This window comes from Macrotis lagotis, chromosome X, assembly GCF_037893015.1.
Source record: "Macrotis lagotis isolate mMagLag1 chromosome X, bilby.v1.9.chrom.fasta, whole genome shotgun sequence".
Taxonomy (NCBI): domain Eukaryota; kingdom Metazoa; phylum Chordata; class Mammalia; order Peramelemorphia; family Peramelidae; genus Macrotis; species Macrotis lagotis.
The window spans coordinates 218,532,487-218,545,986 of NC_133666.1; the positions used below are offsets into that span (position 1 = coordinate 218,532,487).

The 13,500-nt window shown below is 34.6% G+C and overlaps 1 protein-coding gene across 1 annotated transcript in view; it reads right to left on the reverse strand.

The window, feature by feature from the left end:
• Positions 1-13,500, reverse strand: part of FAM81B (family with sequence similarity 81 member B) — a 76,326-nt gene that overhangs the window by 34,080 nt on the left and 28,746 nt on the right. Inside the window, exon 3 of the mRNA XM_074202239.1 lies at positions 12,896-13,014. Within this exon, the coding sequence (XP_074058340.1) occupies positions 12,896-13,014 (119 nt within the window). The remainder of the gene's footprint in view (positions 1-12,895; positions 13,015-13,500) is intronic.

A 13,500-nucleotide genomic window follows, 5' to 3' on the forward strand; every position in this document is an offset into this window, starting at 1 on the left:
TTGTAAGCCATAGGGGCTTAGGAGGCTGCTGTTACATTTGGTAAAAGAGAAGTTTGGAAGAGAGAAGTTTTTTGGGGTAAAGATAGAGGAATTAGATGACACTGATAACAAAAATTTGTATTTATATATTCACCTTTTCTTTCTCTACATAATGGAAAAACTGATCCATGGGAAGTTAGGAAGTAGGTCTAGTATCATTTAGACCCTTCTTGGGGCATTGGTATTGTTCCATATCTACTATTAAATACTGAGCTTTTATTTTAAGTTTTTCTAGAAATTAGATAAGAATAATCAACTTCATTTCATTGACCTCAAAATGTTCCTTTGAAATGAGTTCATGGGGTGTAAAAAAAGATATAAATTAAACTGCCTGAAAAAATTATTAGTCACCAGTCTCACAAAAATGTAGGGAGAACAGAAGTGAGAGAAGGTGAAGTTTAGCCAAATGTTAACTAATTCAATTCTAAGAGAGGGACCTTGCCAAGTTTTTTTTTTTAAAACCTCCGTTAAAGGAGAGAGAGCTTCTTTTGAAGGAAAGTGAGCTAGTATCTTCCCTGACCCAAGGGGGAACAACATTATTTGAGATGCTAGTTTAGAAATAAAGTATTGAAAGAACAGAAAAGATTGGAGAAAGGAAAGATTTTGAAAGATTTGAAATGATATGAATCTATTAATTTCTGCCACTTTTGAACTTGGACATCTTATTTTAAACATGAAATGATATTAAGAAGGAAAATGATAGGTTTGCATGTATCCCTGTAGTTTGAGAGAGGAAGTAGATTTTGACTATGTCCACACACTGCCACTGAATTGAAAAGAATCATAGGTTTTGATTATAAACAGATATTTGCTGTCAATCTGCATGGTAAGAAATTATATTATTGTTGAGCTGCTCTGTTGGAGAGAATCCTCCCATTAGATGAGGTCACAGCCTTATCAAAGAACTGAAGAATTGTTGATGAATGACTACATGAATAGTCCTGTTTATACTCTTCACAGAATCTTAGAATCTCAGAATCAGAAGGAACTGCAGATTCCAGCTTGTCCAAACCCTTAATCAAACAAGAACCCCTTCTACAGCATACCTAATAAATGGTACTGTCTCTTGAAACTTTACTTTTTGGGTATATTTTTGATAAGATCTAATTATCATTCATTCATTCAGTCAATACTTAGCAGTGTTTAGTTGTGTCTGACTTTTTCTGGGGTTTTCTTGGCAGTAGTGGAGTGATTTGCCATTTCCTCCTTCAGCCTATTTTACAGGATGTAAAGGCAAACAGACTTGCTCAGGGTCACTTAGCTAGGAAGTGTCCGATAAGAGATTTGAACTCAGGAAGATATGTTATCCTGATTTCAAACCCAGTGCTCTATTTACTGCACCACCCCATGCCACTAAGCTATGTAGCCCTAGTACATCAGTAAGCATTTACTAAACATTTATTATGTACCAGCCATATTTCAATGGGGGCGACAAAATGAAAATAACTATTTATATATAATATATACACTATAAATGAAAGGGAATATTAGACAGAAGGCACTAGAATGGTGATCAGGGCTGGGAGAGGACAATGGAAATTTTTTTTTTAGGTTTTTTCTATGCAATGGGGTTAAGTGGCTTGCCCAAGGCCACACAGCTAGGTAATTATTAAGTGTCTGAGGCCGGATTTGAACTCAGGTACTCCTGGCTCCAGTTCCAGTGCTCTATCCATCCACTGCGCCACCTAGCCATCCCAGAAAAGATTCCTTGAAGGAGAAGGAGTTTGAGTTTTGGAGGAGGCCAACAAAGTCATGAAGAAAGACACAAAGAGGGAAAGCACTCCAGGAATGGAGAGCAACCAGTACAAAGGCTTAGAAATGCGTCATAAAGTGTTGTTTGAGAGGAGCAGAAAGTAGCTTGGTATAGCTGGACTGTAGAAGGTGCAGAGGGGAATAAAGTATAAGAAAATTGGAAAGGGAGGAAGGGCACAGGTTGTGAGGAAACTTTTTTTAATGGAGTCTCTCATTCAGTCCTTGCCTATAGTTTTGTCCTTTGGGACCAAGCAGAAAAAAAAAATCTAATTAACATGACTGCATATATGTGGCTCATATAGTATATAACATACCCATAATTAGCAATAGGCACACAGCACATATTAGAAACATAATATATAGAATCATATAAAGAGTTTCATGAATTTCTACATTGGCAACTTATCCTTTTGTTGCTACCAGAGAGCATCATTAGATCTCCTTGGTTATACTGAATAGTCCTGAAACTTCCACCTGACCTGATGTCAGTTTTTCATCCTTGGTATTGATAGACTCCTTATTCTGCAGTCCTAATCCTAAACTCATGAACTGTCCAGATTGCCTCCAGTCCTCAAGGAGTTGGGCTCTATGGGTGGCCTCTGTTTCCCTAGGACCCCTAAACTCCAGTATAAGCCAAAAAAATGGTATTTGTGGGCAGCTTTACCTGGCTTCCTGACCCTTAGGAGGTTACCAATATGCAGTTTCCTTCTCATCCATATCTCAGTATGTGTCTTCTTTCCTACAAAGTATCTAGCTCTAAAAGCCCTTCTGCAGTGTTGGATGATCCCTCTTGAAACCTGTTTTACTCTCCTTTGATACTGTCCTCTTGGATACCCCAAAGTGTGACTAACACCTCTATGGGCAAAAGGTGATTCTTTGGAGGTCTCTACATTCTCTAGGGAAAATTTTCTAGAATTCCAGATCATTCCATCTTTCCACTACTTGTCAGATATTTTGGAGATTGGAAGGACATTTAGAACTGGTTGCTAGAGTAAGCTCAAACCAACTTGTAAAAGTCAATTAAAATTAAGGTTACAATTTCAGTATGAGCATTTATACTTTAGAAGTCAACAAACACTATGCACCAGGGCTTGATATAGTTTCCTGATTGTTTAGACTAAAGTAAGTGATGGGAAAAATATCAATAATGTAGTTTAAACCCAAAAGTGTGAGGTGGATCATCTCCTCACGTCTCCCTGCCCCCTCTCCCCCCCAACAGGTCGTTTAATATTTATGTGCATGTCCACTGTTTGGAAGGAACCTTAAGGTTTAGCTAGTTCTACCTCTTCATTTAATAGATAAGGAACTGAAACCCAAAGAGATGAAGTACCTTGCTCAAGGTTACGTGGTTGAATATTTGTGACTCTCTACTGTTCCACTATCTAAAGATATAGAAAGCATTAGCCTTGGGAAATGGGTGATGGGAATACTTTTAACTCCTTGCTAGTTATCTTGAAATATGCTTAGAAGTTCTTTGTTTTACTATGATGTCAAATGCTTTAATCTGGCTTTGTTGAGGAGATTCAGTGGAAATGTGACTTTATGAGCTATGGATTGTCACCAGTAAGTGGGGGGGGGGGCAGGTGGACTGTGGAAAATAGTGAAGATTGATTAAAGAATGGAGTTGATTCAGACAATGGAATTTGGTAGAGGAGTTAACTTTAGAAAACAGAAGAATCCTCTCTCCTATGAAACTAGAAGGAAGAAGATATTGAGATGCATTTAGAGGACAAATGAGAGCACTTGGGCCTTGGCAGTCAGGTAGGAAGGATGCAGTTGAGGGTAAGGCAAGGACCTGGTAGGGTGGGGGCTTGGAGAGAAGATGGTATTTGGAACATCTCTCATGGGTACTATTCTAGAAGGTTAAAAATGAATAAAAAGATTGCTGAGCAGCACTAAGTGAACAGTTGAGATTAGGTAATATAAAACTGTAGTAGGCTCAGTCAGCACAATTCTTTTTGTTTTCCTCCAAGAAGCATTAGGCAATTTAAGAGTAAGATTGGTGGAGGTGGATGGGAGATGGAAGATAGTTTTTTTGGTATTTGAATTTTGATTCAGCTCCACCAATGCAGTTGTAGAAGACAGATCAAAATATCATCACAGATAATAGAGACTTTGTAAGAAGGCCAGGACTTTGATCACAGGGGAATAAGCTCAGCTATTGATTGTGAGAACAATTACAGGAAAAACAGAGGTGAACCCATAAGTTCAGAGTAGTACAAATATTGTATCTTCTTAGACACTTTGCTGAATAAACACCTTGTCAGCAACAGCTGTTAATTCAGAGTAGATATGTACACAGAAGGATAATTTAGGACTTTGGAGATCATTGGGAACTGGAGATAATGGGCCTATTTCTAGTACAGGAGAGTTGATGACTGGGTTGAGAAATTGGCTAGCAAGAAAGTTTTCCCTAGGTTCCTAATGCCCTACTATTATTAGAGGAAATAGAGGTCATAACCTTATTCATTAACAGAATAAGAAGAAGAAGGAAAAGAGGCTAGAGGCCAACCCTGCTAAAACAGGAGTGGTTTGATACCTATGCAGAGAAATAGGTTGAAGAAGACATCTATCACATTTCCATATCTCCACCTCAGGGCAGCTAGATGGCCCAGTAGACAGAGCACTGGTTTTGGAACCAGGAGGATGGAAGTTCGAATCCAGCCTCAGACACTTGACTCTTACTAGCTGTGTGACCTTGGGCAAGTCACTTCACCTTGCCTGCCTCCCATCCAGGGCCATCTCCAGGTGTTCCGGATTCATATCTGGCCACTGGACCCAGGTGACTCTGGAGGAGAAAGTGAGATTGGTGACTTAGCATAGCATCTCCTCACTCAAATCCAATTCATGTGCTTGTCATGGCATCAGGTGATTGACCTGATGTTGTGATCTTCTTCGAAAATGAAGGACAAACATTATATCTCCACTTCAAAAAGCTTTTGTTCTAATAGAATCAATGATACTATAATAATAAGCTTAATCAAGTAGGGGGAAAATTTTTTCTAATATCTTAAAATGCATTAACCAAATTATATAGGGAACCAAAACAAATAGATAAAATGAAGATCCATTTCCCCAGTAGATAAATTATTTTCAAAAGAATTATAAATACTCAACAACCATATGAAAAAATTTAAAACATTAAGAATGATATGAATTAAAATAAATTTGATGTTACAACTCACCCCCCATCATCAAGTTACAAACTTTCAAGTATTCAAGTTTTAAACTCTCCATTATTCCTACAGTCAATTAGTTGTCAAATCTTGTTATTTCTGCCTTTACAGTATGTTTTAAATCCATCTCTGCTCCCTTCTTTCATTCAAATGACCACTACCCTAGTTCAGATGCTTATTAACTCTTTCCTAAACTACCACACTTTACACAGTTGACAAAGTGCAATTTCTATACCTAAGGATTTTCCCCCCTGCTTTTTTAAAGTACCTCTTAGGGTTTCCTATTGTTTCTAGAATCAAATCCAAGTTCCCCTGGCATTGGAAACTATTTACAACTTGATTTCAACCTACCTTATCCAGGAATGTAATATACTTTTTAATCATTGCATCCTCAGAACCAAAGGTTGCTTAATATTTGTTGATTGAGTGATAACATACCTTATATTTACTTTGAATATATTTTGTATCTATTCTTAGGATATGGTTTGTTTATAGCAATAGAAAGTATTCAAGTAAAAGGACTATATATATATATATATATATACATACATATATATATAATGTTGTTCTTGTGTTTATGTCTTTAATGTTGACTTTCCCCATTGCTTTATATTTATTTATTTCTTCATTCATTCATTCATTTATTTGTCTGTTTATTTATTTTTGGGTTTTTTTTGACAAGGCATTGGGGGTTAAGTGACTTGCCCAAGGACACACAGCCAGATAATTATTAAATGTCTGAGGCTAGTTTTGATCTCAATTCCTCTTGACTCCAGACTTGTCCTTTATCTACTATGCCACCTAGCTGCTGCTATATTTACTTCTTATACATGGATTCATTTGTATCCATATTGTTTCCCTCCAGTAGAATGAGATTCCTTGAGGGCAGGAACTTTTCATTTTTGCTTTTGTTTCTCCAGTGTCTAGTTCAGTGATTGACACCAAAAATTAATAAATGGTTGATGAATTAATTTGTTCTTATGAAAACCACAGAAAGTGAAATCAGGAGAATGATATAAGATATTCCAGTCTTAGTGCACTTTTAAACTATTAATACTATATTATTTGTTTAGCTTCTAAGGGGTAGAGAGGAGAGAAAATATTCCAAGCATGGGTGGGATATGCTGAATGATGAAGAAAAAGAAGATAACTTTGAACTAGGGGTGGTTTAAAGGCGATATAAAGTCCAATAAAGTTGGATATATTGGTAAGGATCCATTTTTGATGGGATTTTGATGCCAAATGGAGAAATTTATATTTGATTCTAGAACTAAAAGGCAGAAACTAAAGATTACCAAATTGAGAGTGACATAGTCTATCTTGTGCTTTAGGAAAAATCAATCTGGCATTGTGTGGATGCTAGATTGAAGTAGGGAGAGACTCCAGACAAGGAGGACAATAGGAAAATATAGTAAATAGTTCAAGTGAGAAGTGATAAGGGCCTGAACTCCAGTAAGACTATTCATGAAAATTCATTATGATACTAACATTTCACAGAAAGACTTTGATAAACTATTGCATTTTCAATGCTACAAAAATAAAATGAATAGAAAGTGAAAGATTGTTCTTTAACACAATTAATGGAGATATTACCCCTTCCCTCAACACATAAAAGATATAAAACAATCACTATAAGATACAGTTTATTATAAGACATGCTAAGAAGTAAGAAAAATGAAAGGAATAAGCATTCGAAGGGAAATTAGAACATTCCTATTTGGAGAAATTATGATTATAAACTTAGAAAATAAAAGAGAAATAATAATTAATTGTCATAATTGTGTTTGCAGGGCCTAGTACATAGTGGGTATTTAAATAAACCTAGCTGCTTGTTCACTTAATTGATGCCCTTAGTAAGATAGCAAGATATGTTATTCTGATCCTAAAGAACACCAAGTAAAATGAGGATTCCTATATACATACTAGAATAACAACAAGAAATCTTACATGACGGGTGGCTAGGTGGCGTAGTGGATAAAGCACTGGCCCTGGAGTCAGGAGTACCTGGGTTCAAATCCGGTCTCAGACACTTAATAATTACCTAGCTGTGTGGCCTTAAGCAAGCCACTTAACCCCGTTTGCCTTACAAAAAAAAAACCTAAAAAAAAACTTACATGAAAGTGAAAATTTCCAATGTCTTTTCTAAGTATACAATCAAATCAACATGCAACTTTCAAAACTGTCCTGCTTTCTAAGTATGTTTGTATATCACTAAGAAAAAAACTAAAAAAAATTGCTATAAGGAGAAATATTGTTGAAATAATGACAAAATATAATGACCATAGAAGTGTTACCCTACCAATGACCTATGTTGGCCTATCAAGGGAGACTACAAAACTGTTTTGACAAAAATAACTAAATCATTTTATGACTAGTACAAACATGCATAATGTCATTATATAAATTCCTAAATTAATTTCTAGATTCAATGTATAGCAATGAAAATACCAATTATCTACTTTAATTAAACTACATAATAATATGTGGAAAAAGACAAAATACTAAGAAAAACATCTGAAAAAAACTGATGAAAGGGGAACTGTATTGATGGATCTCAAATTTTACTCCAAAGTGCAAATTATCAAAATTATTTGATACAGGATAAACAAAGAAAAACAGTTCATTGGAACAGAAGGGAAAACACAAAATGAGAGCTCTAAATGTATAATAAATTTCTGTATGATAAACCCAAGCTTATGAAACATAGAGGAAAATGGCAATTTAAAAAACTTTTGGAGAAAATTGGATACTGAAAAATGTGTTTTGATCTCCATTACATACCATAATATAATACCAAAGTTAAGTACCAATTTAGTCAATAATAAAACTATTTTAAAAACATATTAGAGTGGAGATTGAAAGAATGATATTACTTTGTGTCAGTTATAAAAAGAAAAAATTGTTATGCATAAAGCAAAAAAAGAATAAAATGGATCTAGAATTTAAGAGTAAAAGGTCTTTATTTAACAAAATGCAATGTTCCTATTAAAAAATATGACAAGAAATAGGTTGGAAAAAAATCTTTGCGGTTAATATAATTCATAGAAATTGGACAACTAAAATCTCCAGAGAACTGACATGAAATTTGTAAGACCAATATACCCTTTCCCAGACCCCAGAGAATGAATGATTCACAAATATGAACAGACAGCCCTGGGAGGGAGAAACAAACATTCTTAGCAATCATTTAATTTCTTTATACATCCCTAATAATCAGAGAAATACAAATTAAGACAACTTTAAGGCACTACTGATTACTTATCAAATTTCAAAGATAGCTTAATGAAATAAAATTTCAAGGCTGCAGAGGCTGTGAATAAGTAATGTTTGTGGAATGTTTATTTGATTGACATTTTTAGTAAGATAGCATGATATAAGTTGTCAGTATTTTTCTTGTTTTTTTCTGAATTTAATGAATATTAAATAAAATGAAAATTTTCATATACATAGTAGAATAGAAAAGAGAAGAGTAACCATCAAATTACTCATTTCTAAGATGTTCACCTTACTTTTCTTTTTATCTGTATTATAAATTCAATATGTAACTTTCAAAGCTTTCCTGCTTTCTCATTATTTTTGTATATCACTAACAGAAACCAAAATAATCTGATAGAAGAAATATTATTTATCATTAAATAATTAATTTAAATTAATTATTAATTAATATATTATACATATAAGTTTAAATTTAAAAATTAAATAACATTATTAGAAATAATAACACATTGAATATATGTGATGTGCTCTCTATTATACTTTTTTGTGAAACTTTCCATTGATTACCAAAAATCTTTTAGAACACAGTTTCATAGTTTACAGTAAGAATAACAAAAGTGATCAAACACTTTGACCTGGCACTGGTACAACTATCATCTGAGGATATTATTAAAAGGGAAAAAACTATTTGTATGAAAATAGTTCATTACTGCCTTATTTTTAATAACCAAAAAATTACAATTATATGAGACTGGCTGAATAAATTATGGTACACCAAAGGACTGGAATATTGTCATAAAAGACAAATATGATGAATATAAAGAAACATAGCAAACATTTTTATACAAAGACATGGGAAGCCAGCACAGCAGAATCAGAACAGCATACATGTTAAATATGATTTTATAAACATAATAATAAAATCTGAAAGGTACACAGAGGAGAAAAGGAATTACAAATAATACAGAAACAACTAAGTTTATTATTATTCTGTTTAAGCTTATATATGCAGGTGCACATACTTATGCTATGTTAAGTGGACATATCACACACATATGCATATACACATGCATGCACACATACATACACGCATATTTTATGGTCTAATGAATAAAATATTTACTTGGGGGAGGAGTGTAAGTCTGACTTCTGACACATCCTAACTGTGTGACCAAAGCAAAGCTCTTAATATCTCAGTGCCTGAGGAACTCTCTATGACTATAGATTATAGGAGAAAGAATTGGACTTTCCTTCTCTTAAAAAGATCAGGACTACCTGTGGAAGAATGAATGTGTCCTGTAAGACAATAATGGAAAATACTGCTTTCTGAGTGCCATTTCCTTAAGACAGAGGTATTTGGGGAAAGTTCTTTTACCCCTTGGTGGTTGGGGGTCCCTGTTGTCTGATTTGTCCCACCAGAGTGAGACAAGACCACTATAATGGAATATTTGCCTAAGGAAGTCTCCGCCTGTACTGATACTGCAAATGGCTATCAGTATAATGCTTTATAAACTTTAAAGTTCTATGTAAATGTCAGCTGTGGGGTCATCTCTTGTCTTACTATATCTGGACTCAGATGATTCTGGAGGAGAGAGTGAGATGATCACTTTTGCACAACTCTGCTTCACTTAAATCCAATTCACTTGCAAGTCAAGACATCACTCACCAGATGTCAATGATCCTCTTTGAGAGTGAAGGACAAACAACAAAAATAAATAACTCATTATTGTTCTTATAACTATCAAGTTGATCCTTTCCTACAGAAAGAGAAGTCACAAATCAGAGAGGCATGGAGAAGTTTGGGCTAAAAAACCTTGGAAGACCCTTAGACCTGAATGTATGTATAGTTTCTGATAAGACTGAGCTATTGGAGATTACAGAGTCATATTCAATGGGACAGAGGGCACAGGCTCTGGTATATTCCAGGAAAAGGTCAATGGATAGAAGTCTCTTCCAACTCTGACTCTAGGACCCCTCTGTTAATTAATCTACAGGGAGGAAGATTTTAATTCAACATAAGCAAAAATAAGGATTAAAATGTGCATACCCTTTGATCCAGCAATACCACTACTGGGAATTCAGGGAAGCCTGGAGGGATTTGCATGAACTGATGCTGAGTGAGATGAGCAGAACCAGAAAAACATTGTACACCCTAACAGCAACATGGTGGTGATGATTAACCTTGATGGACACACTTATTTCATCAGTGCAACAGTCAGGGACAATTTGGGGCTCTCTGCAATGGAGAATACTGTTATCTGTATCCAGATAAAGAACTGTGGAGTTTGAACAAAGTTCAAGGACTATTCCCTTTAATTTACAAAAAAACCCTACTATCTTATTGTCTTATCTGGTTTATGTTTATGTTTATGTTTATATTTCTTCTTTAAGCATATGATTTCTCTCTTATCACATTCAATTTGGATCAATGTACAATATGGAAACAATGTAAAGACTGACAAATTTGCTTTCTGTGGGGGGGATGGGGGATGGAAGTAAGATTGGGGGAAAATTGTAAAACTCAAAATAAAATATTTTAAAAAATCATACCTTTCAAAAAATAAGGTTTAATATTGTAATAGGCTGCCTAATTAGAGAATTTTTGGTTTGGTTTTGTTTTTGCTAAATGGATAGTGACTTATAAAGACTGCTAGATTTTGAGTCAAGAGGACTTGAGTTTGAATTTAGTTTCTACCTGTGTGACTTTAGATAAGTCACTCTCTGGACATCAATTTCCTTGTCTGTAAAATGAGGAGGATCAAACTAACTATAGACTCAAGGATCTCTTCCAGCTCTATGATCCTATATAATATTTCTTATTCAACATTTCATTTTATTCTCAAATAAAAATCTGACTTGGAAAGTCTGGAGTGATCTACTGCTGGAAGAATCTTCCCAACAAACTCCCAGACAATTCTGGTTATTCAGTCACTAATTGCAGATTTCAAATACAAACAACCACAGCAACAACAAAAATGTCCTGCTACATTAAGATAATGTTACTCTTAAAGTGGCTTATTTTTCTAAAATGTTGTACTGATTTAGTTTATCCATTCCCCAATAGAATACTCCCTATTTAGTTTCTAGGTCTAATTCTAGACCTAATTATGGATTAGTTCTTTCCCTCTTTTTAAAAAGAAATCTTTAAGAATATAGGCCTATTGGGGTGGCTAGGTGGTGCAGTGGATAAACCACTGGCCCTGGAGTCAGGAGTACCTGGGTTCAAATCCGGTCTCAGACACTTCATAATTACCTACCTGTGTGTCCTTGGACAAGCCACTTAACTCCATTTGCCTTGCAAAAAAACCCTCAAGGAATATAGGCCTATTATTCATGCACATACAAATACACACATACACACAATTTAGTAACATGTAAGACATAATAGAATATTATTGTTACATGATAAATAACAAAATAGACAGCTATAGATGAATTGGGAAGACGTCTATGGACCAAAGCAGAGCAAAAGTAGGAGAACATAGAATGATATCATCATAGAGAAAAACAACTTAAAAGATTTTAGAATTCTGATCCCTGCAGTGAAAGGCTACAAATCCAAAAGGATGAAAAAGAAATGCACCATTCACCTCCTGACATAGAGGCGATGAATTTGAAATGTAGAAATGCTTTTTTGGATTTGGTCAATATGAGAATTTCTTTTGCCAAACTATGCATATATGTGTTGAAGGCTTTATCATTTTTGAAAATATTTTTAGAGGGTGAGGGAGTCAATGGAAGGGAGAGTGTAATAAAAGAAAAAGAAACTCAGAATGTTATATTAGTGACATTTTAAATTTATAAACAATGTTGTGTGTTTTGTGTGTTTTCCTATAAAATTTGCTTTCTGAATTTTGGTGGTAGGGAGGTTAACTATAAAAACTTTGGAATGGAGCTAAGTTGTAAAATACTTTGTGCCACTTTGTTGGATTTTCAGATCTTTCCAAACTGTATTCTCTTGAATTTTCTTTTTCTTTTTTGGAAAGAAATGAGCATTTATTAAGTTTTTACTATGTATCAGGAAATGTGCAAAGTGCTTTACAAACACTATCTTATTTTATCCTTACAAAAACACTGGGAGATAGGTGCTGTTATTATCCTCATTTTATAATTGAAGAATCTGAGGCAGAGGTTAAATAATTTGTCCATTCACTCAACTAGTAAGCATCTGAAAGCAGATTTGACTCTAGGTAGGACTTGATAAAAATCCTCTACTTATTTTCCTGGCAATCTGTTGGTGGTGGGGAATGATAAGTAAATCTTTCTCAGTAAAAGGTTTATTAGTTCTCTCTATTTTTTGAAGTTGAGAGTCATATTTCCATGTTGACCATGTGGCAAAACAAACAAGAAAAATATAATTATAGATTTAGATCTGGAATGGAATTTAGATGTCATGTAATTCAATCTCTTCATTTTACTAATGAGGAAATTGGATACTGTAGAAGTGAAATGACTTGCCCAAAGTCAAACAGTTTGTAAACTGAGTTCAAAACCAGCTCTTCTGTCTTCAAACCCAGAACTCCGCCACTGCACAATGCTGGCTCTCATGGTGAGTCTCTTTTTCCCACTGAACCTATTTCTGGTTTAGCTTAGTTATACTAATATGGTTACCACAATTTGAGATTTGTTTGTAGAAAAAAATTAAGGAAATAAGAGATTGTGATATCTAATTACTAGCATAGAAATTCCAGGTGAATCTTCTTTCCACTTACCTAGCCACTCTTCCACGGAGATCTCCCATTCCATAAAGCTGATTCTGATTAAAACTCTGGGAAGCAAAATTAGTTTCTTTGGAGGCATTGTCCTGGGCCCTTATTTTTTCTTCTAGAATCTGCAAATTTTGAGTTATAATTCTCATTAATATCTATTTTTTATTCCACATAGAAAGTATTATTTGTCAGCTGGGTATGTTATTGTTCAGTTGTTTCAGTCATGTCCAAGGCTTCCTAACTCTATTTGGGGCTTTCTTGGAAAGACACTAGAGTGGTTTGCCATTTCCTTCTCTAGCTCATTTTCCAGATGAGGAAACTGAATCAGGATAATACAACTAGAATGTGTCTGAGGTCATGTGCCTAGCTATTGATGATGTTCAATGATATTTTTTTAGAGATGACTGGAATAATATTCATTTTTATAAAATGGACCTCTGTTTTTAGGAGAAGTTTGGGTTCCTTAAAAGAATTATTCAATTTTCTAAATGCTTCCTCTCTTCTCTTCCACTATGAGCCCTAAAGGAGAGCAGGGGGTCAAGAATGAGAATGGTGAACTGCCCTCAATCTTAAAAGGGAGGAGAGCTGAAAAAGTACAATTTATCCTC